Consider the following 26,084-nt stretch of genomic DNA (forward strand, 5'->3'; position numbering starts at 1 on the left):
AGGTATTTTCGAAATCATGTGGCACAGCTGTGCTGTTCCTTCTGTATCATAAATTCGACTGGCTGGAAAATGAAGTTGGTTTAAAAATAACCTCTTCAGGACTTCTTATAACGAACAGCCTGTATGTAAGTCTTCCACTTTGTGGGTGGACAAATGTATCTAAGATACTTTATTCTGCTCAATAATAAATATTGTTGTGAAACCATAAACCCAGAGAAAATTGGTTATTTTTTTAAAAATAGAATTCATTAACATAGTTCAGAGAGCCAGTTCTTCAGGAAAGCTATTTTTAAAAGCAAACACACCAGAGATGGATTGCCTGGGAGGCCGAAGCAGAAAATTGGTACCTTGGAACTGGAGAATGGATAAATATGAGACTTCATTTATACCAACCTGGGCCACGTGGGGATAGAATATGGGGGAAAGAATAGTTCCCTTATCTTTTCAGCAAAGCGCCAGGGCCTGTATTGGGCTGGATGTGGGTGACAGGTCTAGATTCAAGTCTCAGCTCTTGTTACCTGTTTGCTACCCAAGTGACCTTGGCCAGATCACACATGCGGGGCAGCGGGGTCCAGCAGTGCACCGTCAGTGTGTAACAACTGGCTCTCCGGGAACAAACAAGCAAGCAAATCAACCAACTCTGGTTTGTAACGTTTGCCACTCTCTGTGGTGTAAATATTCCCACCATGACCCACTTACACTATGGGCATGACCTCACTGAATGCTGAAGTGGGAAGAAAAGTGGACAACCATTCTTTCCAAATTACCTCCCAGACAGCACCAGCTGACTCCAGCAAGCTGCTGCCTAGATTCCGTTTCTGGCTCCACCAGTTAATATGGGGGGCTTAAGGCAAGTTATTTGACTTCCCTACATCTCAGTTTCCTAATTTTTAACGTGCTAACCACAAACAAGCCTTAGGAGTTCATTTTGAGGGTAAAATAGAAGGCACTGAGCCCAGAGCCTGAAATAGCAGGTCCTCAGTAAACATGGATTCCCTGACTTGCTGATTTCATGATTATGTCTCTGTCTGTCTCTGTGTCCCCATTCTTCCCCTTCACAGACAAACTCTCCAAGAGAACAAGTCCGCATTTGTTTTCATCTGTTTAGAACTCCCTCATTCAACCCATTGCTATCCAGATCTCATTTACAGAGCTCCTGAAAAATCACTTCTCTGTGATGAGCAGCAGACTGTTCCTCCAACTTCAATGGACATTTTTCAGTGCTTATTTTATTTGATGTGTCTGTGGCATTTGTCATGCGTAACCAGTCCTTCCTTCTGAAGCAGGATGTACTATTATTCATCTCATTTCTTAGGCTGGAAACCTAGAAGTCCTCCTCCTTTACCTCCTGTATCCAATTGAACAGGCCAGTTCTATTTTGTAAAATGTATCTTCATTCTGTTTCCCTAGCTCCCTCTCTAATGCCGCTGTCTTAGTAAAGACCCTCAAACATTCATCTCTTCATTCTTAAATAATTAAAATGGCATACCACCTGATTTCCCTGCCCCTAGTGAATTCCCCTTCCAATCCATACTTCCTCTGGAAGGATTTCTATAAAATGCAAACAGATCATGTAATTCCTTGCACGTCATTGGCGTGCAACACCTACTGCATAAGTCCCAACTGCATGGAATTGCATAATGGCCCCTGTTGATTTTGGCTCATGCCAACCTCTTTGGCCACATGTCCTGCCTCTTGTCTGCTTATGACTGTGCTCCAGTCTTATTAAACCATTGACTGGACTCTCAAGAGACCATGCCTTTTCTTGTCTTTGTCTCTCTGGACAGACACCCCTTTCCCCTTTTCTACCTGGTAAGCTCCAGTCACCCCTCCTCCCGGAAGCCTTCTTTGACACCTTTGTGACACCCAGTAATTCTCTAACAGGCACTCTTCACTGTACTATAATCATCTGTCCTTACTTTGCTTCCCCAGCTTAAAGTGAATGAATCGAGGACATAAACACTGTATCTTATTCAACATCATATCTACAATATCAAGCACAAAATGTGGACCACAAAAACGTTTAGCAAACTCAACGTATCAACTAAGAAATGAGCCTTTGTGGCACCAAATGAGATGTCTTGTCAAGGCAAGAGCTTTTTTTTTTTTTTTTTTTAATTGAGATGTAAGTGAAGTGCAACATTGTATTAGTTTCAGGTATACAATATAATGATTTGATATTTATATACATTGTAAAATAATCACCATAATAAATCTACTTAATATCTGTCACTACACATAGTTACAATATTTTTTTATTTCTTCTTATGATGAGAACTTTTATGATCTACTTGGTCAGCAACTTTCAAATATACAATACAGGATTATTGAGTGTGAAGGGATTTTGTAACTGTGAACAAGTTAGGAAGATACACATTTTCAGGCTTGATCCTAACGGAAATAATGATTCTCATTATTCTTAAATTACGGGCTTTTAAATAATAATAATTTATTTAAATGTATTTGTCCTAACAGGATTTGCCTATTAACTTCAAATGTTCAATATTGGTCACCAATAATTAAAACAATAACAAATTAGGTCTTCTCATGCTTATTTTTGAGGGTTTTTTGACAGGGTATAGGAACTAAGGCAAAACCACTGCAAAAATAGTAATAGTACAGACAAAAAAATGCTAAATGTGAATCCACTTGAAAATCTGCATTTAATAAGTGAGTAACATATAATAAAGTGAACATGTTATTATCATACAGATGGAAAAATTTATTAAGTTATCTATTTAACTACTTTTTAAAATTTTATTTAAATCTAAGTTAGTTAACATATAGTGTAATAATGATTTCAGGAGTAGAATTTAGTGATTCATCACTTTCATCTAACACCCAGTGCTTATCCCAACAAGTGCCCCTCCTTAATGCCCATCACCCATTTAGCCCATCCCCCCACCTACCTCCCCTCCAGCAACCCTGTTTGTTCTCTGTAGTTAAGAGTCTCTTTTGGTTTGCCTCCCTCTCTGTTTTCATCTTATTTTTCTTTCCCTTCTCCTATGTTCATCTGTTTTGTTTCTTAAATTCCGCAGATGAGTGAAATCATATGATATTTACCTTTCTCTGAGTGATTTATTTCACTTAGCCTAATACATTCTAGTTCCATCCATGGTGTTGCAAATGGCAAGATTTCATTCTTTTTGATTGCCAAGTAATATTCCATTGTATATATATACCACATCCTCTTTATCTGTTTGTCAGTTGATGGACATTTGGGCTCTTGCCATAATATGGCTATTGTTGTTAATTCTGCTATAAATATTGGGGTGCATGTGACCCTTTGAATCAACATTTTTGTATCTTTTGGACAAATACCTGGTAGTGCAATTGCTGAGTCATAGGGTAGCTCTATTTTTCGTTTTTTAAATGTTTATTTATTTGAGAGAGAGAAAGAGAGAGAGAGAGAGAGAGAAAGAGAATGAGTGGGGGCGGGCAGAGAGGGAGACACAGAATCCAAAGTAGGCTCCAGGTTCTGAGCTGTCTGCACAAAGCCCAATGTGGGGCATGAATCCACAAACCATGAGATCATGACCTGAGTCGAAGTCGGATGCTTAACTGATTGAGTCACCCAGGCACCCCTCTATTTTTAATTTTTTGAGGAAAGAAATTAAGTGGCTGCACCAGTTTGCATTCCCACCAGCAAGGCAAATGTGTTCCCCTTTCTCCACATCCTCATCAATATCTGTTGTTTCCTGAGTTGTTAATTTTAGCCATTTTGACCAGTGTGAGGTGGTATCTCATTGTAATTTTGATTTGTATTTCCCTGATGATGAGTGATATTGAGCATCTTTTCATGTGTCTTTTAGCCATCTGGATGTCTTCTTTGGAAAACTGTCTCTTCATGTCTTTTGCCCATTTCTTCACTGGATTATTTGGTTTTTGGGTGTTGAGTTTGATATGTTCTTTATACATGTTGGATACTAACCATTTATCTGATATGTCATTTGCAAACATCTTCCCCCATCTGTCAGTTGCTTTTTAGTTTTGTTGATTGTTCCTTTTGCTGTGCAGAAGGTTTTTGTCTTGATGAAGTCCCAATAGTCCATTTTTGCTTTTGTTTCCCTTGCCTCTGAAGACATATCAAGTAAGAAGTTGCTGCAGCCGAGGACAAAGAGGTTGTTGCTTGTTTTCTCCTCTAGGATTTTGATGGTTTCCTGTCTTATATTTTGGTCTCTCATCCATTTTGAGTTTATTTTTGTGTATGGTGTAAGAAAGTGGTTCATTTTTCTGCCTATCGCTGTCCAGTTTTCCCAGCACCACTTGCTGAAGAGGCTGTCTTTTGTCCAATGGATACTCCTTCTTGCTTGGTCGGAGATTAGTTGGCCATATGTTTGTGGGTCCATTTCTGGGTTCTCTATTCTGTTCCATTGATCTATGTGTCTGTTTTTGTACAAGTACCATGCTGTCTTGATGATTACAACTTTGTAATATAGCTTGAAGTCCAGAATTGTGATGTCTCCAGCTTTGGTTTTCTTTTTCAGGATTGCTTTGGCTATTCAGGGTCTTTTGCAGTTCCATACAAATTTTAGAATTGTTTGCTTTAGCTCTGTGAAGAATGCTGGTGTTATTTTGATAGGGATTACACTGAATGTATAGATGGCTTTGGGCGGTATCAACATTTTAACAATATTTGTTCTTCCAATCCATGAGCATGGAATGTTTTTCCATTTCTTTGTGTCTTCTTCAATTTCTTTCATAAGTTTTCTATAGTTTTCAGAGTATAGATCTTTTGCCTCTTTAGTTCAGTTTATTCCTAGATATTTTATGGTTTCTGTGCAATTGTAAATGGATCAATTCCTTGATTTCTCTTTCTGCTGCTTCATTATTGTTATATAAAAATGTAACTGATTTCTGTATGTTGACCTTATATCCTGAGAATTTGCTGAATTCATGTATCTGTTACAGCAGTTTTTTGGTGGAATCTTTTGGGTTTTCCACATAGAGTATCAATTTGTCTATAAAGAGTGAAAATTTGACTTCTTCCTTGCTGGTTTGGATGCCTTTCATTTCTTTTTGTTTTCTGATTTCCAAGGCTAGGACATCCAACACTATGTTGAACAATAGTGGTAAAAGGGGACATCCCTGTCATATTTATTTAACTATTTTTTAAAATCTTGAATGAGTGCATGTTAAATGTGTGTTGAAAGTCTTAAAAACTGAGGTGCTATTGATGTTTTAGGACATTTCAAAGAAGTGAAAAGCACAATCACAAAGTAAGCAACAAGGAACTGAGCTTGCAAAGCAGATGTTCCACCATTTGCTGAATTTTCGTTAATAAATTTCACCTTTTGAGTTGAGAAGAAAATAAGCTTGTTCTTCCTTACTGGTAACTTTTTGCAAATAATGAAAATGAACAAACCTCTCCAACTCTAGGGATGATCTAATGTCATAAATAAAAAGTATGCAACTTCATTTAAAAATACTCATTATCATCTCTACCTACAAATCCATTCTCTGGCCCACCAGGACTATTCTTTACTTAACAGTTAACTAGAGTTGAAAGTGTTCCCTTACTTGGAAAAATCTGGATCAGTATATATTTAACAGATGGTTTCTCTATAGTCTACTTTAGTAAGCCTTCTAATATATTTCTTCTAAACCATGCTTATGAAGCACCTTTCTCTGTGAGGATTCTTCTTTGTATTTTTTGTTGTGTTGTTTTTTAATATCAAGAATTCCTTGATCCAAAAAGGGGTCTTTCCTTCCATAAGTTAAAATTATTCAAATTAAATTGAGTTTTTATATAAAATCTGTGGAATACAGCTGATCATTTTTTTCTATTTTTCTGGTAAAGAAATCGGGTCATTAAAAAAGCATGGGCAAATAGATAATTGATGATATCAGGAAACTGTCTCCTGATATTTTCCTTACTTATCATTATATTACCATATATTTTTAATATTCTTTATCAACCCAAATAGCTAAATTCAAGAAGAACATCATATTTGAATGTACGGCCAAGGTTGCAATAAGGGTGAAACAATTTTCTCCCCAAAAGTAGCTAAATTGACTACAGGAGAGTATCACTCTATAGTCTTAGCCCCACTGGCTATATGTTTTCCTGAGCCACTCAGTTCAAACTAATTAAGCTTAAGCTTTGGAACATAATTCATTCGGTTATATAATGAAATGTGAACCATTATGTGTGTGTGTGTGTGTGTGTGTGTGTGTGTGTGTGCGTGTGTGTGTGTTGATCCAGATACACATAGTCATTTCAATAAAGTAATAATGGTGAGTAGAATCATAGATGCAAAATTGAAAAGCACCTTAGCAATGATCTAACCAAATCCTTCATGAAGCTCTTATTTATTACCATTCCTTACTGGTGGTGGCCCAACCTCTGTACAGTTTTACTAACATAGTCTCATTCTTTCCAGTCCTGGTGAAGTTTCCTTGTTATGAAATTATTTTTTATCCTGAGCAAAAACTTACCTCTGTAACTTTCATCTTAGTCCGTGATTCCTTAAAGAATTAACCAACCTTAACCAATCAAAAAGTAAGGGTCCTGGAAGTCCCTTGTTTTAATGGGTAACATTTTTGTCTACAACACTTTTTCTATATTCTTTGGTTTCCATCACGACTAGCACAACACAATGGAGTAGACTGAAAGGGTCCAGGAACTAATGCTGATCTCCCACAGCCAGGAGATGGACCTGCTACAAACAAGAGGATGTGGAATCATTGTCTAATTCAGCGGGCAGGATGCAGAATCTGAGCAGAATGAACAACAAGTGACACAAAGAAGTCCTTGCAGGATGTCAGCAGCAGGAATGCCCATGACGTTCTTGATATCTAAAGACACATATAGTCAAACTAGTATCACAAACTGAAGATGGTGATATTTATGACTATGTTGGCGAAGGTTAGGTCTCAATTTTGAAAACTCAGACCATCTTTGCAAATATAGATTTTGTGAGGACTGGATTTGTGTTCTTTGAAATGATGAGGAGTCTAGAAAATTTCCCCAATAATTTGAACTCTGTCCATTAACTACTTTGTTTTTGAAAGAGAGAGAGACAGGGAGAGAGAGAAAGAGAGAGAGAGAGAGAGAGAGAGAGAGAAGCAGAAGGAGAGGGAGAGAGGGAATCTTAAGCAGGCTCCATGCCCAATGCAAGCCTGACACAGGGCTGGATCTCACCACTGTGAGATCATGACCTGAGCCTATATCAAGAGTCAGACGCTTAACTGACTGAGCCACCCAGGCACCCCTATTTAGTATCTTTGACTTCACTTTCTCATAAGTTTCTTTCACTTTCTCCTAAAAATCAGACACACTGACAAGTTGTGCATCAGTTGAGGTAGATTAGTTCTGTTAATAAAAGGAGCTTCCTCATAACCCTGGTGACTAGTGTTCCCTGCGAAGACCTTGGTGCCTTAAAAAGATTTTCCAATTGTTGAAAAATATTTTATTAAGCTAGAAATTCAACATGGTATTGAAGTGACTGGTGCTTTGATTTGTAAGGAAAGGTCAGGATGATGAGACACTGGAAAGAATAAGGAGTCAAGGAACCAGAGTTCTTGTCCTGCTTTTGTCTCTAGCTCTTTGTGTCACCTTTGGTCACACAGAATATTAGAATCCACGAATACAAAGGGAACTTAAAGAGACATCTGGTTTACCACTGTGGCCAATTTAGCTTTCTCTCAAACTATAAAGTTTCTTTAAGCCAGTATCTATAGAATCATAACAACAGCATTTTAGAAACAGTATAAATAATCTTCCCCCAAGGAGCAATTATGGAGGTAATCACATCTGTGAGGAGAAAAGACATTTTCTTGCCTTCACATTTTTTTTTTTTTTTTGGTATTAATGATCAGGCTTTAAAAGATCCACAAAGAGAATGCAAACAATAATATTTAAGAGGGTAGTCATACAAGGAGTCCATTTTTCAGTTGTCTAGGATGAATGCTAAGATTGAGAAGGAGAAAAGGGACAGGGGCTGAGGTTGTTTATACATTTTTGATTAATTCAGATTTTTATCTTCTATTGACTACACTGTTTGAACACACACATTACAAACAAACAAATGCATTTTTTCTTGTTACCAGACGAAAAAAATGCAACTAAAAGAAAATGGTGATTGGGAAATATGTGTCTTTACATTGGCAGCCCTCAATATCATACGATAATGGATTGGTAGACACTTGGGAAGGGTGGTGGGCACAGGTAAATAGGCCAAATTAGAATTCCCTAGGATTACCGGCAATTTTAGGGCACCGGAAGCTGGAAGATTGCACTTTTGCAAAGATTTACTTCATAAATTAATCTTTATCATATTTCATGACTGTAAGCCAAAAACCAAGTAATACAAATCTGGAATTTAAAAATTTATCAGTGTGCAAATAGGGGCCCCTCCTATGCACAATGGCACTGTGTCAAAACATCACTCACTTCTGGATATACACTAGAATTTAGGAATGGAATAATTCTTAAAATCCCTCCAAAATTTAAGAATTCTTTTTGGTTAAGTAGTCAACACTATCCTGAAAAAATTGCCTCCATAAATGGTTTTAAGACAAATAATTAAGATTCACAGATATTTGGGCAAATAAAATGGTTGTCAACTGTTACAATTCCAATTTTTAAAGTTGGTGGTTATAAGATTCACCTTTTAATAGGGAATGATGAAAAAAATCACATTCTCTCTCATTTTCTTTTGAATACAGTGAGAGAATGGGAAGGACATGATTGATGTGAAAGTGAAAAAGATAAATGTATTAATTTATTTTAATTAATTTAATGTCAATCAATTGTAGGACCATAAACCATTACTTTTTTAGTGTAGGTTTTAGAATATTCAATTGCAAATAGATTTTTTTTTTTTAAAAGCTGAAAGTAAAAACAGGAAATAATTGCAGCTAATTAGTCCAAATCTTACCTGAGGTTGCTTTTTGTTCTCTTTTCTTCTCCACTCTCCCTGAAATGAGAAGTGGCAGTTCAGTTACAGAGTGGGTCCATGAGAACAAGGTGTAACTAAGAGGAAACCCCGTTTATGGCAATTTCCAAACATAATCACTTCTGAGCTGTGTCTAAGATGCTTCTAGAGATGACGGGCATGGGCATAGTTGAAGGGGATGAAAAATGCTCTCAATCCAATTTATGAAAACCAACAATAAATGAGGATGCTTTAAATAAAACATGCTGTTGGGTTTTAAAAATCTTGTTAGTAAGAGTCATTTACTCAACAATAAACTTACAAGGATCAAATCCCCATAGCACAAACTGTGGGGATAAACACCCGAGTTAAATAAGATCAAGGCCTCTTACAACCTATTTGGGGAGATAAAGGACAGACAATGCAATGTGAGATGAGATGTGCCCCAAAAGGTACAAACTGTTTAAAGATATGAGAAGATGAAGTGATTAGTTTAGGAAATAAAAGGGTGCCCTCGAAGTTAAGGAGAAAGTGATATTTGATTTGGACCTCAAAAGATACATGTGATCTGGGAAGTTTGAAATAGGGAAAGTACTGGTGATCATTAAAAGAGAATTCATCTAACTTGTCTTGGGTTATACAAGACAAGGCTATTTGAGCAAGTGCCATGTTTAAAGCTTGCTTTAGGAACTATGGTTTTGCATAGATGGCTATCTTAGAGCTTAGGCAAGAGATGACGGACTGAGCATGGCAGCAGGAAGAGGGAGGTAGGAGGGCAGGACTTAGAAGGCCCAGGGAGTTACAAAATGTGAAGTGCAAGGGAGAAGTAAAGGTCGAGATGAATGGCTATCTAGGTGACTTTGGGCATGGTGATGCAATGTGGGGGAATGGTAAAATGGGATGGGGGCATGGGGATGACTGGTTCAGTTTTAGACTTACTGAGTTTGAAGTCTTACAGAGACATGGGGCCTGGGAGAGAGATGAAAATCTAAGTTACGGATGCAGAAAAGGTCCATTTTGAGAAGACAGCTGGACCTGAGGTGGGGAATGGGAACAGAAAGGCAGGCGGCACAGAGGGCGAGGCTGAGGATAGTGACCAAGAGAACAAAACTGCTACTTCTATTTTGAGATGTCGGGCCATGAGAAGAAGCAGCAGAGATCCATGGAGATCAACAGAGCACAGAACCGTGTGCCACAGATAAATTTAGGAAGTATGGAGGGCACCCACAGCATCGGAATCTTCTGGGTTCATTGTGAGAGAGCAGGTTTAGCAGAGCAGGGGCGGGGAACACAAGACACTCTGAGAGCCCGAGGAGTAGGGGGTGGTGAGGAAGACGAGGCTGAGGATATGGCTTCTTGTTCATGAAATCTGGCAGCCCACAAATGAACGAGATTCGGGCAACAGCCTGAGCAGAAGAAAACCCAGGCTAGGGGATGCTTCATCATGGTTACAGGTTTAGATAAGGAACTTTGCTCAGGGCACTGCTGTGTGGCAACAACACCGTGGAGGTGAGAGCCTTGGTTTTGTGACAGGCAAGCGAGGGCACCCTCTGGCCATCGCTTTCTTGTCACCTTTCAAGATTTCACAGATGGAGCTAGTTACTGAGAGGGTGTGCAAAACACGCAAACGGCATGTAAACTTTATCTAAGTTTTTCTACCAGCCTTTCCTGTCTTTTAAAATCCTAAAACATAAGATGGAGAATGTATAATCTTTTTCTCATGCAGCCGCCAAAAGCACAGAATTCATCTAACTGGCATTTTGATTAATGGCACATTCTATTCATTTAGGTGATTTCCAGAGGTCTTGTTTGATACGATTTATTTCAATGATTCAAACAGATAAATGACATGAGTAGTCCACTTAAAGGCTTCATTCATTACCAAGTGTGATGGAGGTACCTCCTCATTTAAGTTTTTTTTTTTTTTTTAATCAGGCAAGCAACTGTTTACTATTTGATTACCAATTGTTCTATACTAGAGGCCTCAAACATTTTCACAAATTTAAAAAATGTTATTTGAGTCCTAAATTATAAAATGTTTTGAGACAAACATCTCTTTGGAAAGTCTTTAATTTGCAGAAGAATGAGTCATAAATTCTGAAAGTTGACAATGAGAGTATTAGGGATAAATAATATGGTGTGATACTCAGTCTCAAGATACTCCCAAAGACCATTGTCTTTCTGGTCCTCCTGGTAACTGTGTCCTTGTGTGGTGCCCTCCCACACTGATTTAGACTGACTTGTGTAATCAAGAGGATTTTGCAGAAATGACGGAATGTGACTTCCAAGGTTGGGCCTTAAAACCATTACGGGGACATTCAAGTAACCCTATGGAAAGGCTCATGTGACAAGGAACTGAGGCTTCCTGCCAGCTATCAGCACCAACTTCCCAGGCTCATGAGCAGTCTGTCCAGCAGCCTCATTCAAACCTTTAGATGGCCGCAGCTCTCGCTGACCCCTTGACTGCCGTTGCATGGGAGGCCCTGCCCCAGAACCATCCAGTTAGCCATGCCAGAGAAAATGTATGACACGCTAGATGTTTATTGTTGGTTTCAGCTGCTATGTTTTGGGTAAACTGTTATACAGTAATTTTATTATGGAAGTCTAGGTTAGTTTATCACTTCCTACACCAACAGTGATATAACTGGTGGCAAATAAGTCAGTCTCCCTGACTTTCTTTCTGTAGAATGAGGATCAGATCCTGTTTCTCTGGAACGTGGTGAGGAGTAAATAATTCCATATGCAGAGCCAGCAAGAAATGGAAACTCACACAAGATATTGGGGTTCAATGTTTCAGAAGGGAGGCTGGAAGGCCTTGCTCTAATGGTTTTTCCCTGAGACCTTAAATAGTCCTCTGCCCCTGTGTCATATGCAAGGGCTCTGTAAACTGAAGAGTGCTATATAAATGTTATTTCTTGGTTTTATTATGCTATTAGTTCTGTTACAGGAATCAATTTAGATTTCTCTTCTTAATTACATATACACTAGACAGCAAACTAGAAAAATAAAAACTAGTTAAGACACCATGATGTTGATTAAGAGATACAGAGAATATTGCTTAACTGGAGATGAACCTCTAGGTCTTTTGTTTAGTCCCTTTATCTCACTCCAGATGAGGGTTATCTTGCCCCTCATTCTTTCAGTGTGCCCTTATACAAAGAGATGGTTCTGAGGGTGCCTGGGTGGCTGAATTGGTTAAGTATCTGATTCTTGGTTTTGGCTCAGGTCATGATCTCATGGTTTGTGGGTTCAGGCTCTGCATTGGGCTCTGTGTTGACAGCTTGGAGCCTGCTTGGGATTCCCTCTCTCTCTTTCCCTCTCTCTTTCTCTTCCCCTTTCTTGCTTATGTGCTCTTTCTCTCTAAATAAATAAATAAATAAACATTACAAAAAAGAAAGAAAGAGATGATTCTGACACCCATATCTCTAGCTCCAAATCTACCTAGATTTTAGGCCTACTGGAAATCTCTATCTGTGTTTAATACGGCACTGTAACACATATCCTGAACTTGAATCATTGTGTTTCCCTGCAGAACTGCTCGTGTTTGGAGCTGTCCTCCAGTCTGCTCAGGCCCCCAAACATGAAGCCTCAGAGTCACCAGCTTCTCCCTTTCACTCAATGTCCACACCTAACACGATCCTCACCTCACTCCATTCTCCCTGTACAGGCCCTTGGATCTACACTCTCCTTTCTCACTGCCACTGCCCTCGTTCACAAATGTGACACTAACTTTCTTCCTGGGGTTATTTTCTACACACCTGTAACTGATTTCATTGATTTTATGGATGGCTTTTCCGTCCTTGAGTTGGATCACTACTAAAGATGAAAATCCACATGCCCTAATGTGAAAATGATGACCCCGGAAGATTTGGCCACCACCTACCTTCTCTACCATCCCTCAAGCACCATACAGAACACTGGTCAGTTATGCCAAGAATCCCACCTCCCATCCCAACTCCCCGTGCCAGCTGTCCCTGCTTCCTGGAATGTCCTGACATGTCAGTCCTGCCTATCAGAACTCTGTTCATCCTTTAGAGCTGAGTCAGATGGCAGTCCTTCTGAGAAGTCTTCTGCTTTGCGCCACCGCAACTCTCCACTCCCTGCAGAATTAATCGCCCTCTGCTACGCTCGTTCATCCTTTATTTATACCTCTGCCACAGTATTAACTCCAACGTTTGGCTCATAATTAGTTATGTGTCCCCCAACTGGCTTCTGTTAGGGCGAGGGGTGTGTACTTTGCCCCTCTCTGTCTCCTCCTGCCTAGCAGAGCTGGGGACACAAATGCTTGGGATTGAGTCAGCACACACAGAGAGTTATGAAATGCCCCAGCCCTCCTTAAAATGCTAGAGAACATGAAGCAAATTTTAGTACTGCCAACACCGAGTGCAAGTACAACCCAGAACGGCGCTTTTACCAGATATTTACACTACAACTGACACCCTAGAAAACTATTATATTAGAAAAGTGGGTGACAAAATAACAGACAGGCTTTCAGAATAATGAACATGCATTTTTCCTTAGCTGTGCTTTATTTTATCACAGATTCTAGTTTAAAAACAAAACATTGAAGTATGGTTTGCACCCTACCTCTCTTTAAACCTGGATGCGGCACTCCTCCTGTGAGAATAAAAATGGACAGTAATCTCCTAAAAATGGAATTTGTTGGGGAAAACTTTTCTTCTGAGAAAATGTGTTTAATTGAACATTAAAGTTCCACCTGTCACGACTACTTATTTATATAAATGGAGCATTGATATTTTTAAAAGCTCTCTTAGACTTGAAGTTGTTGATTTTGTTCCATGGAGGAACATTAAATATGTATCAATTTACAGCACATTTCTGTACCTCAGTACAGAAGCAGTACCCTAGTCACAGTGATGGTTTCTGATCTTTTAAAACCATGGGCACATAAATGACAGTCCAGTGATGTCTCACCAATAATGAGGAGGGGTGTTTGTATGACAAATCGTATTTTAGGTCACTTCTAATGGAAAGGAAATTGTGTGTGTGTGTATACACACACACACACACACACACACACACACGTATATGTGTATATGTATACGTATGTGTGTAGCACATATACATATGTATATGTATGTACATGCACATACATACACACGTACATACACATGCACTACATTCATATATATGTGATACATATGTATGTAGTTTTATACTCAGATATAGTCTTGTCTCTGAAATATACTCTTTCTTCTACCTGCTTCCATCTTTGTATAATAAAGTCTGTCATGGAATCTTATCAAGCCTCCCTCACTGCACTACCAATTTCTCAGTAGCCAATTCTGAGTTCACGTTCCCTCGCAGGCATTTTATCTGCCCTGCGCTGAGAGGTAAGATTAATCACATCCTGTTGCTAGGATACCTGAGAATGTTCATTTATGTCCGATGTTGCTTTGGCAAAATGCGCTACGAAGAAGGCATAGAATCATGACAAGGAAAATTACTGTGCACATGCTACTTATTTAAAAAAAAAAGTGGGGTGAGGGCGAAGCAAAGAAATATACCTACCAGATAATATAATGCTAACTCCCATGAATTTTTTAATATCATTTTTGTTTCACGTGGATTTTAATGGAAAACCACGGGCCATATTTTTGGATAATGAGACTCTGTAGTACTTCTATACTTTTGAGTTAACAGGAAAAGTAGAAGGCGGTAAGGTTTTAATTTTGTTTATGGGGTGTAAGAGAGGAAGGGGCTTTAAGATTTACTCACTTCAAACGCCCCAATTATAGACAGGGTAATGAGGTTACAGCGCTACTTGATTTGCGGAACCAACCCAAAAGCCAGGCCACCACCACTGCCCCACTGTCATGTTTAGCTATTTTAACGCAAGACTTATGAGAAAAGTGTTCTTCGGAATGTGCTTTTGGGTAATAAGAAAAAAATGCCTTGGTCAATATCTTTAAAAAACTATTGCTAATTTGGGTATTAATATACCAAAGATTCCTCCTTACTGATTGTAATGAGAGAGAATATGAATATATAAAGTCCACCCAAATGCAAAATTCTCCTAGCCAATTTCTTCTAATGGAGAACAACATGATCCAGTGAAAGAAACAAGGTCTTCGGAGTTAAATGCATTGACTTTTCATCTTGACCATGGGTACCTATGAGCTCTGTGACTCTGGGATGAAACGTAGAGTAACTTCTCATTATAGGCTTCTTTTTGTTCTTCATCCTCCTCCCCCTCTTCCTTTCTCTCTCATATATGTGTATGTGTGTGTATACAAGACATCTCTCTCTCTCTCTCTCTCTCTCTCCATCTCTGATATTCTGACTGAAAGCAGAAACAATTTGAGTTTTACTTCCATTATCATTTCCAAGGGATACTAACCTAGTACCATTACTACAATCACGCTAATAATAGTAGCTAATGTTTATTAAGCAATGCTTGTCATTGTTATCCATATATGGATTAACTCAATTTATTTCCAATGTAGTATAAAGGCTTTGCAAATATACCCATTTCAGGTAAGGAAACTGCGTAAAAATTTGGTTAAATAATTTTGCCAAATCATTACCTGGTAAGTGGCAAATAAATAATGAGAAGACAAAAAAAAAATAGTTGGGTCAAAGGGTAGGGAGAAATAAAAATTAGGATATCCATAAGCTATATAATAATCAGTCCCTAGGTTTTGAGGGTTGCCTGCATTAATTATTTTGTTAAAAACATTTCAGATTCTTTTTACTAGCTATTGCCCATTTGTCAAATGATTTGTTTGAATGACTCAATAGCTTATTTTAACTGCTAAGCACCTAATCACAATATTTCAAGAGCAGCATGCCAAAAAGACCTTTGGACTTTGTGTATATTTTTTTTAGTAGTTTAGCATTTATTTAGTACTTTTGATGAGTTGGGCACTGTAAACCTTTGCAATAGTTCCATGGAATAGATCATGACGTCCATTTGCCAGTGTAGAAAGTAGGCTCGGAAATTTTTGTGTGATAGTCACAAGGCTCCAGTCAGTGAACAGTTGGAATATGAGCACAGAAACTGTTACCTCTTCTGAGCTCACTGGCTCAGTGATTAGGGCAGTCCTGTAGATGGCGAAGAGCTCAGGTCTGCAGCTCCAGCCACTTAATCAGCGTGGGATGTTGGGCGCATCATTTAATCTCTCGAAATCACACTGCATTCGTCTGGAAATGAGGGTAAGAGTATTCCCACTTCACGGGGTCATTGTGAGGGTTACACAAAATGATACGTTTAATAATAATCCTAAACATTTTGAGTAGATCTTATGCAATCGAGTGTATAATGCCGTCACCTCAGTGCTCAGGACACCGCCACACACAGTATTGCTAGGTGCTCCTCTTTATGAACATTTCATATCAGCTGGTCCCTGGTAACATATGATAATGCTTAATAATTTTCTCAAGGCCAATGGCTACATTGACACAAATATTATAAAGGTCGGGCTTTGAGAGATTCTTGATATCTTTACCGTCACCTCTCTCTTGCCTTCCCTTAGAATTTCTAAGAAAGAAGCGGCTTTCCATTTTAGAAAATCCCTTTCCTTTGGCCTTCATGCCCTCTTTCCGAACGCAGCTGGGTTTGATGACACACGGTTGACATGCAAACCTCCTTCCAGTTATGAGCTAGGTTCATATGATCTTAGAATCCGGGGTTTGTGGTTTGAATCCTTACCCTCATTTTGTAGTGAGCAGCAGCTATGGAGCTCTCCACAGTCTGATATGTTCCAAATAGAAAGGGAGAGCTTTTCTAGAAATCCTAAGTCCCCATTGCCACAACTTTCTCCTCGCAGCAAACGGTAGGACCTTGAATAAGTAACCTGACTTTTCCAAGATCCAGTGTTCCTTTGAGTTAGATAGGTAGATACTACAACTCCAAAAGAAATCATACAAACAGGGCTTTGAGAGGATTGTAAGCCCTGCGCCCGGAGCAGGAACAGAGAAGCCTAACCGGGCCGGTTCAAAGACCAACTGGTCTAAAGTGGTCTGCAGAAGCCTGCAGAAACTGCCTAGTTTCTGTTTGGTCAATAGCATGAAAAGGCTGTGGGGCTTATTTTGTCATTTACGCCTGGATTAATGCTGACGCTGCAATGGCACCAGTCTTCGCAGACGACGGTGATGAGCCTCTGTATGGTTGTGGGTCCTCACACCCTCCTGCAGGTTTAGATAAACTCCACTTGCTCTCCTGTCCGTTTCTATTTGGTCAGTTCAAATGCTGCTGGGATGCCCGGGCAGAGAGGGCCATTATGAGCACACTGCATGCTGTGAGCTCCAGACAGTGTGTACTGAGCTACAGAGGCTGGCCCTTCAGATATCGCTCCAGATAGAGCTAAGCCTCCAAGGTTGACCATCTGCCTTGGCAGGGCTGACACTCCATCTGCACTCCCCAGCCCTGGGGTCTGCCATCCGTCACAGCGAGGAGAAAACCTAAGGAGAACTGAATGCTCCAAGATCTTCCTGGGCTGACCGCTCTGCAAAGAGACGGCAAAACCAGTGTGAGAAACAGCAGTTTTATGTTGTCTTGGACAGTGTCAAGCACAGAATTTCTTCCCACTTAGATCCACTGGACAAGCGCATAATTAATGTGACAAGCGGCCGTTCCTTTCGGATTCCCCACTTTGGCCCGGGTGAATTCAATCTTAGAGCAAACCTTTTGATATTCAGAACCTCATTCTGAGGCAGTCATTTTTGGCAGAGAAGTCTTTTGGAAGACCTTTAGATGTTGAAGTCAGATTGGGGGAAGAAAAAATACCCAGTGACTGCCAGGTCTTAAATCTCTCTGCAAAATGGGAATGCTAGTTTTACTAACGTATGCTTCAGCTCCTGACTAAAGCAGGGATGTGTATGTTTATACTTTGCATTGTACGGTAATATGTTTCTAGTAAGTTAGGTGTGAATAAGTATTTTTACATGACATAATATTCTAAATGTCTGTTGAATGTTCATTATGCAAAAGAAAGAGGAATGAATCATTTTGTAAAATAAAGAATCTTTTCATAAGACGTTTATTCAATCCTGTGCTAGAATAAACATGACTGTATGTTAAGAAGTGGAGTTGAATTCCCTTCCTGTTGAATCTGTCCAGGCCTTAGTAACTTGTATAACAAACTTCATATGCTGGAAACACCAGTTTTTAGGCTTGGACGTTTAGAATCAAGAGGCTTCCATTTCCTGGGTCTTTGATTACTTGCTCTGGGAGAAGCCGGCCATAATGTAATAAGTCAGACTACCTTGAGACCACCATGCTGTGAGGAAGCTCAAGTTAGCCACACACGGAGGCCACATGGAAGGAGAGCTGCCTGTACTGTACAAGACCAGCAGCTAGCTCTTCCTGCCATCGCAACCCAGGTGCCAGATGTGTGTGAATGAGGAAACCGTCTGGAAGTGGCTCCTTTAGCTCCAGCCACCTTAGCAGATGCCATGCGGATTGGGGACCAACTGCCTGGCTGAACCCTTTCCAAATTCCTAACCCACAAAGCTGCAAGCACAATAAATGTCTGTTTTATATCATTAAGTTTTGGCATACATCCATACGTAGCAATAGATAGTAAAAACAACTCCTTTTTCTGTTTTCTGAGAACATTTACTGATATACCTATCAATATACACCAGTATACATTGCTGTTTTTTTTTTTCTCCAGGAATTCACAGCTGTGCTAGATTCTTTCTTTCCTAAGCTGGTTTCCTCAACTATACTATAAATGTGTTCTGTTACCCAGCATTTTAGCATGTCAGCTTATTCCATTTCAAAAAACAGAATAAAATCTGTTCTAATCAGGAGTGTGGTTAAAGTACAATCTATGTAGATTACTACATATCTTGGATTTCTAAGAGTATTACAATATCACCCTATGTCCAGGTTACCAGTCAAAAGGAGAGTAGAGACTTGCCAGTTAACTCGCATCTTAGAACCTGTGAACCATCAACAGGGGTACCCATGTGAAACAACAACATGTAAATCTCCATCCAGGCATCAAAAACTTCATCACTTACGGTTAGGATTATATAGAAACCCTCTGAACTGAAACACTGAAAAGATTCAGCAGCAATTTCTGCTAAATAATTAAATATTACCTTATTTTCCCCAGGGGGATTTACTTTTAAAGGATGAATTAGTAGAATCTATATCAAATTAAAAGCATTAATATTATTTAGGGTTAATTTTCTGTATGAAGGCAAGAAGGGGAAACATTTCATTATGGAAGGTAATGATAGGAGTCCAATCAGAATCTATGCTTGCGAAGTCAAGAGTTTTTTCACTTTAAACAGCAATTTATTTGGCTAACAGACACCCGATCATGCCCAGCTTTTCATCTGGAGGAAATGACCACATTTCATTGCTCGCTCTCCCATGCTCTTAATCATCACCTCATTAGCTCGTGGAGAAAGCTGGTGGAGGCCAGAGGTGAGCTGGATTTTATTCTTTGAGACGTCAGCATGGGTTTCATTTCCACTGGCCCCAAGTTTTTCCTTTTATTTTAATCTTTAAAAAAAACCTCATCATACTCATTTTTTCCTTCACATTGACCCACATCAAAGGTTTGGGCCTTAGACATGCGGGGAAGCTCTTATTTCACGGACTGAAGGAAGAAAATAAGGAAAGTGTGCTTAGATCAGTGGGTATTGATTTACTGCTCTCAGGCCTTGCAGTGTTCTTTGTAATCTTGTAAAACTATCCTCTGTAAACCGGGTTGACTACCTGAGTTTACTAGAAAAGTTGTTGATTATCTAGTACATTTTATGTGCAGGAGAAGAGGCCCACTGACATTCAGATACTTAGAGGAGAAAGAAGAAAGAGAGCAAATGTTGAGGGCCTATTACCTGACAGGAGGAAAAGTAGGCATTTTACATCTGTAGTGTGACTGTAAAGAGTCAACAAGAAATTCACAGTCAAGGGCAGTGCCACAGAGGAGCCGGTAGCCTGGCTCAGTGGGTGAGGCCTTCCGTGGGGAATGGATGTGGGCCTTTATCTAATAACAGAGAGTGGGAGACCCTCAGGAGGGAAGAGAAATCAAGATCGGAACACCTAACTCAATAAGCTATTTTCTGGCAAAATCTTTTATTCTGAGACGCTGATCTCAGAAAAAGCAAACCAGGCCCTGACACAGTGCCGCGGGGAGCTCCTTCTGATACGGCTCATCCAGGAAGACAGGGAGCGGAGCACCCCAGGGAGTGGGTGGAGGTGAGCACAGAAGGGGAGTGGGGACACTGAGAAGGCTCTCCCAACTCTCTTCAGCCACTGGAAGCCTCCGAATGTGGCATTCCGGAGGCGGGGGAGTAACTTTCTAGCTTTATTGGCTGTGGCAGACACAGCTGAGCGCCTACCCTGCGGTCATTTGCCCTCTCATTCCATGCTGGTACCCTCCCCTCCCCTCCCCTCCCCTCGCAAGACACCAATGAAACATGACTGATGTACACGCATCATTGTGGCCCCGTTCCCCTTGGCTTTGCGTGGTTGTTTGACAGTTCTGGCCAATGACATGAATTCTGTTGAAGAATTTCATCAAAAGGTTTTCCTTGCTGATAAAAAGAGACAGATGGGAGAAAATGTTTCCTTTTCTTTCGGTGGATGTCCCATCTGGGTACGATGCCTGGAACGTGAGGAAAAAACCAACATACTGCAAGGATGACATAAGGGAACACACCCCAGGATGATGTCACTGAGGCTCTTAGCTACTGCACCATGGACCCTCCCCACCTCAGGATTTCTTGTTATGAGTTATTTAACACTGACCCCGCTTTTTTTTTTTTTTAATTTTTTTTTTTTTCAACGTTTATTTATTTTTGGGACAGAGTGAGACAGAGCATGAACGGGGGAGGGGCAGAGAGAGAGGGAGACACAGAATCGGAAACAGGCTCCAGGCTCTGAGCCATCAGCCCAGAGCCTGACGCGGGGCTCGAACTCACGGACCGCGAGATCGTGACCTGGCTGAAGTCGGACGCTTAACCGACTGCGCCACCCAGGCGCCCCTGACCCCGCTTTTTAAAGTTACAGGTTTTAGTTACTTGCAGCTGAAAGTATCCTATCTTCCACACAGGCCAACCTCAAAATAATATTATTCTATGCTAAATAAACTGGGAATGCTGAATAATTATTTAGCTAAGTATGCTATGCTAAATAAACTAGAAATTAAACCTGATGGAAAGAGCATTGCCTTCAAGGCGTCCCCAGGAATTGTGAAGGTGAGACGATTCCCCAGCCAGGGGCTGCATTTAGAAGGTCCACTCTCGCCCTCTTCCAGACACATCACCTCCACCTGGGTGAGGAGGGCCAAGGTGTTTGCTCTTGGAGTCGATGTCTTACCTGGACCATGCACTGAGTGCTTGGGATACTAGAATTCTCTGGCCAATCACCCCTGAGGCCATGCCGGCTCTGTATGGGCCTTCTTCCTAGATCTCTAGAGGGGGGTATACCGGACCAGACTGCACCACTGGAGCGAGGCCTTACAGGGTATTCCAAGAACGCCTGGGGCTTGGATGTGTATACAGTCTGGTCCCAGTGCGTGTGCATGAAGCTCCTCACAATGCAGGAAGGGATGTGATGCAGGCAGAAAGAAAAGGTGGCTCATACTGGTTCTCTTGCCTCAGGCCCAGCAAATATAGCAGCAGATCTGTCACGACACACACACCAAAGGTAGTTGCTATAAGAATGTCTAGAAATGATGGGCACGCATACGTTGCTTCACCGAATTCTCACAGTAGTCCAAGGAAAGGAAGGAGGAGGTATTTTACCCGCAGTTGATAAATGAGGAAACAACAGAGGCTCAGAGAGGTGACCTCATCCAAGATTACCCAGGAAGTGTTCGATCCTGGATTTGAACCCAGAACTTTCAACTATCTCATTGTTTACCACATATACTCCCTCAGATTTTATGTGATGGCGGTTTAATTTCCACATGAAATTGAGACACAGATTGATTTAAGTTATCCTTCTTACTTGTGCAGTTTCCAGTTTCCTATCTTAAAACACCTAGCAATGCTTACCTAAAGGGGTAAGATACAAATAAATAAAATTCAGTCAAATTTCTTTATAAGTGAATCACTCTTACATTTATTTGTATATTAAAAAGTTGAAAAAATCTTAATAAAATACTATACTGGCATAAAATAAATAAAATGGGTCAGGGTTAGCCTTTCCTCCTCTCATGCTATTATAGGATATAGATGATCCATTCTCATTTGTATAACATGAAAATGTTCTCTGAAGTCTTTTGGAAATGGGTCAATTCTATTCTTTTTCCTTTGTTGTGCAAAATACAAGTTTTTTTTTTTTTACATAAAATTTTCTGAACCGGCTGTTTAGATAGCCCCAATCTGTCACTTTGATTTTAAATTCCCCAATTCACTATTTGCTACAATTTTTTAAAAAAAGTTATGAGCTGATTTGCATATTTATAATATTTGTTTTAAATTTCAGTTCTTTTGTCCTCCAGTTGAATCTATTGTACTGAAATCTGAGTGAGGGTGGTGGAGGGGAGGCCAGGAGAGTTAGAGACCTTCACAACATTGCTTTTCATCTTTTCTGGGGTAACTCTGGAAGGAGGAGATGTCAATTCCACATGTGTATGACCCACTTATATACCCAGGGACACCTAAGAGATTTCTCCCAGAACCCGGAAAATCTAAGGGATACCCCCTTTGCTTGATATATATATCAGGATATATATGTAGATATAGATATAGATATAGATATAGATATAGATATAGATATACAGATATATATCTAAAATGCAAACATAAATAATATATATCAAAAGGTATGTATGTGTATATATCTAGGTATCTAGATATAGATATTTGAGATATATATATCAAATATAAATAATATATATCAAAGGTATATCTATAGGCATATCTATATCTAGATACGTATATATCTACACACACATCTCTATCTCTATCTCTATATATCTATATCTGTATCTATATCTGTATCTATATCTACTTTTTTAACTGTTGTGATGTTGCCAAATATTTTGAAAAAATATCAAGACTGAACATTAATAGACAGGTTGTTCTCAGTTCTTGAGAAGCTGGTAGGAAATCCTGGAAAAGTGATAATAGATATATACAGAAAAGAGTCATTTCAAAGGGTGAAGAATAATGTTACAAAATCCACATCACACACTTGGAATAGCTAAGCCTTACAGTGGAAAAAAAAATGCAGGTTGTGAGTTTTGTCATTATTTTCACCGAGTCAGCATGATGGGGTCAGGTTGCCATCTCTGGCTTCCAACAGTCTCCACTCATCCAGACGCCACCATAATAAACATAAGCATATAGCACTCTTGTTGTCTACTATTCAGAGCAGCAACTTTTGTAGAAAGTACTAATGGGCTTTAAACAAAATGGCAAGGTTAGCTTCAACCCAAGATAATTCAACATCTAGATTTTGTTCTTGGCATCCAAATGATGCCCCTGTGGGGTGAAAGGTGGTCGGTGCATATTTTAATTTTTTTGCCACTTCAGAAACATTTGACAGAATTGCATGTGACACTATAAACATTTCAAAGAATTGTGGAACGGAGAGGACTCTTCTGTTATGCTGATCATGCCTCTGGTGATGATGGGCACCTTCATTCTCTAGCTAGCCCCCAGAGACTTGCATTTAATCCCATATTCAACAGGACACTGCTTGGGGTGAGGCTGGCATTCATGGGTACATGCTTCACCCTACAATGCACACAAAATTTGAAATAGATTGCCAGCAGCTCGGGGGCAGGAGGGGAAGGGCCAGACCTGCTGGGCTATTTGTCATCTCAAACATTTCAAGCATGCATGCCCCATAGCAGGGCATACGGGGATGTGTATCCCCTGGCAAGATGTTTAGTCTTGGTGCATACAAATTCGGGCTCTAATGTCTAAACGTGGAGGGAGAGAAAGAAGAACCACTACCTGGAACTGTTCTTTCTGTGTTAAAGTGATAGAAAACTCTTCAATAAACATCTTAATGCTTCACCTTGAAGGCTGTATAATTCCACATGATGGAATTAAAATACACACATATTGAGGAAGTTTGCATGTTAAGAACACCTCACAGCCAGCATGCAGTCTGAATGCATGGGTGTTTGGGTGTTGTTGTGGTTGTTTTTTAATTATAAAAAATCAAGAATCTTAGATTTTTGTGTTTGTCATTCTGCTATCTTTCATAACCACTATGTGGAAATACATATGTGTTAAAAAATACTAGTGTAACGAGAAAGAAAATTTGCTATTAAAAACAAAATAAACGGTAGCAACTTATCTGCCTTCTAGGGAAGTGGCATCTCGGGGGAACGCGGTTCTTTAAGAAAATTCCCTGGTGGTTACAAAAGTGAGACACCTGGGATAGTTTGAGGGAGTATGGAGAAAAAGAAAGGTGGATTTTTTTTTCTTTTTCTTTCTTTCTTTTTTTTTGTATAATGAAATAAGAGGAAATGGGGAGCTGTTCGTCAATTGTTTTGTTTTGTTTTTTGAGAGGTTAAATGACCCTGAAAAAAGTATTGGGAAAAACAGTCTAAAAGGGGAGGGAGGGGCCCAGTGAATGAATATATGAGTATGTGATCAGTTGGAACCTAGGGAAGGGTACAACCAATAAGAAATCCATTTTAGGAAATGGCCAACAAATGTTCGGAACCACAGTAACTACATTCAATATTAAATTGTTTCCAACTCTGTGTTGAGCTGAACCCCATCCTATTAACCACCTCCATACCAATAAAAATCGGTTAGGCACGATAATGTGGGAGGGTGGCCTATGCACCACATTTTAATGGCTATAGGCTGGAGAGTGTTTTCTTCTAGGAAAGAAAACATGGAGTAGGATCAAGAATTTGGCATAAAGAGAAAATGAAGTAGATGATGACCAGAAGAAATTATAAGCCTCCTGGGGTAGAAAATATTGGACTTTACATAGGATGGGGACACAGTCTTAAAATAATGGGTGACTGAAGAAGATTTGGATCTGGGAAACAAAATCAAAAGAAAAAAGCATTAATTGTTAGGTCTTAACATGGCCAAGTAGGGGGAGGGCCTATGGATCCTCATTCTTCCCCTCCATAATTACATGATCTGGGCCAATTGCTTTCACTTCTGTATTTCCATCTCCTCAAGTCCAAGATGGGAGCAACAGTAAACTATTAGAGTTATTACAAAAATAAAAAGAAATGTTGACTATTATATTCCCAATAAATGCTGAATCTTAATTCATGACTCTCAAGCCACAATAAAATAAAAATCAATAGGATTCTTTAAACCTGTCAGGACCACACTCTCCCCACGATGGCTAAATTATTCACCTATCTCCTACATTCATTATGCAGTGAAGTGCCTTAACTAGTTGGTATAGCATATATTTTCATGTAAATCTAGTCTTTTCCCTCAATTATATCTCATGATATATTCCAAATTATTTAGATGTCTTATGTATACTTATTTGGTTATTAAAAAGATCATTAAAGTCATTTCTAAAAAGATCAACTAAATAGGCCTCATTAAACTTTGTAAATATCATGATTTCCAGGAAATCACCATGTTTGGTAAACATCTTTCAGTCTTACTAATGATTATTTCTAACACAGTCTTACATTTTCTATAGTGGTTTCTGTTTCATGTGTATGGTCTCAATTGGTCTTGATCCCCCTGATTTATTTTATAAGGACAGAATTTCTTACATTTAAAACATTAAATTTAACTGGTAAGACCCAATTTTCTAATTGCCTTCTTGAAAGTAAAGTGTTATCACTGATCATTGCACTACCTGATCAATATTTTCATAGTTAAGCCTCAGTTTCAAATTCACATGTTCACCTATGGGAATGTGTGTAGTTGGTTATTTGGCTGGTAATCTGTATTGGCACGTTACCACAACAGACTTTTTTTGAAATCCATTCAGTTCAATTTTGTTTAGAAGATTAAGCATCTCTTTGGAGAGCAAAACACCTAGATCAAAACTGACATTGCATTAAATTTACAGGGCGATGCTTTCTGGTTTGGTAGTTATGCTTTAATAATATTTTGTGGCAATAACAACACACTACTGCCTGACATTTTCCTCCTCTTTAGAAATTTAAAAAGAAAGAAAGTAAAAGGAAATAAAAAGCTTTCCTGCCACAGGTCAAGGGCATTCAACTATGAACTCTGTTTTGTCAATTTCAACAGAGGAGGGGGGGATAGGACCCAAGGTATTTCTTTTCCATTTATCTATTTTTAGGAAGAAGTGGATTGTTT

The 26,084-nt window shown here is 39.4% G+C and overlaps 1 protein-coding gene across 4 annotated transcripts in view; it reads right to left on the reverse strand.

The window, feature by feature from the left end:
- The window catches only part of CHST9 (carbohydrate sulfotransferase 9), a 247,153-nt gene that overhangs the window by 128,450 nt on the left and 92,619 nt on the right, over positions 1–26,084 (reverse strand). For 2 of the 4 annotated variants that reach the window (XM_045459560.1, XM_045459558.1), the window contains exon 3: positions 8,883–8,921. The exons of the other annotated variants lie outside the window; for them this stretch is intronic. In XM_045459560.1, the coding sequence (XP_045315516.1) occupies positions 8,883–8,921 (39 nt within the window). The remainder of the gene's footprint in view (positions 1–8,882; positions 8,922–26,084) is intronic. 4 annotated transcript variants of the gene reach the window in all.

Source organism: Leopardus geoffroyi, chromosome D3 (genome assembly GCF_018350155.1).
Source record: "Leopardus geoffroyi isolate Oge1 chromosome D3, O.geoffroyi_Oge1_pat1.0, whole genome shotgun sequence".
Lineage (NCBI taxonomy): Eukaryota > Metazoa > Chordata > Mammalia > Carnivora > Felidae > Leopardus > Leopardus geoffroyi.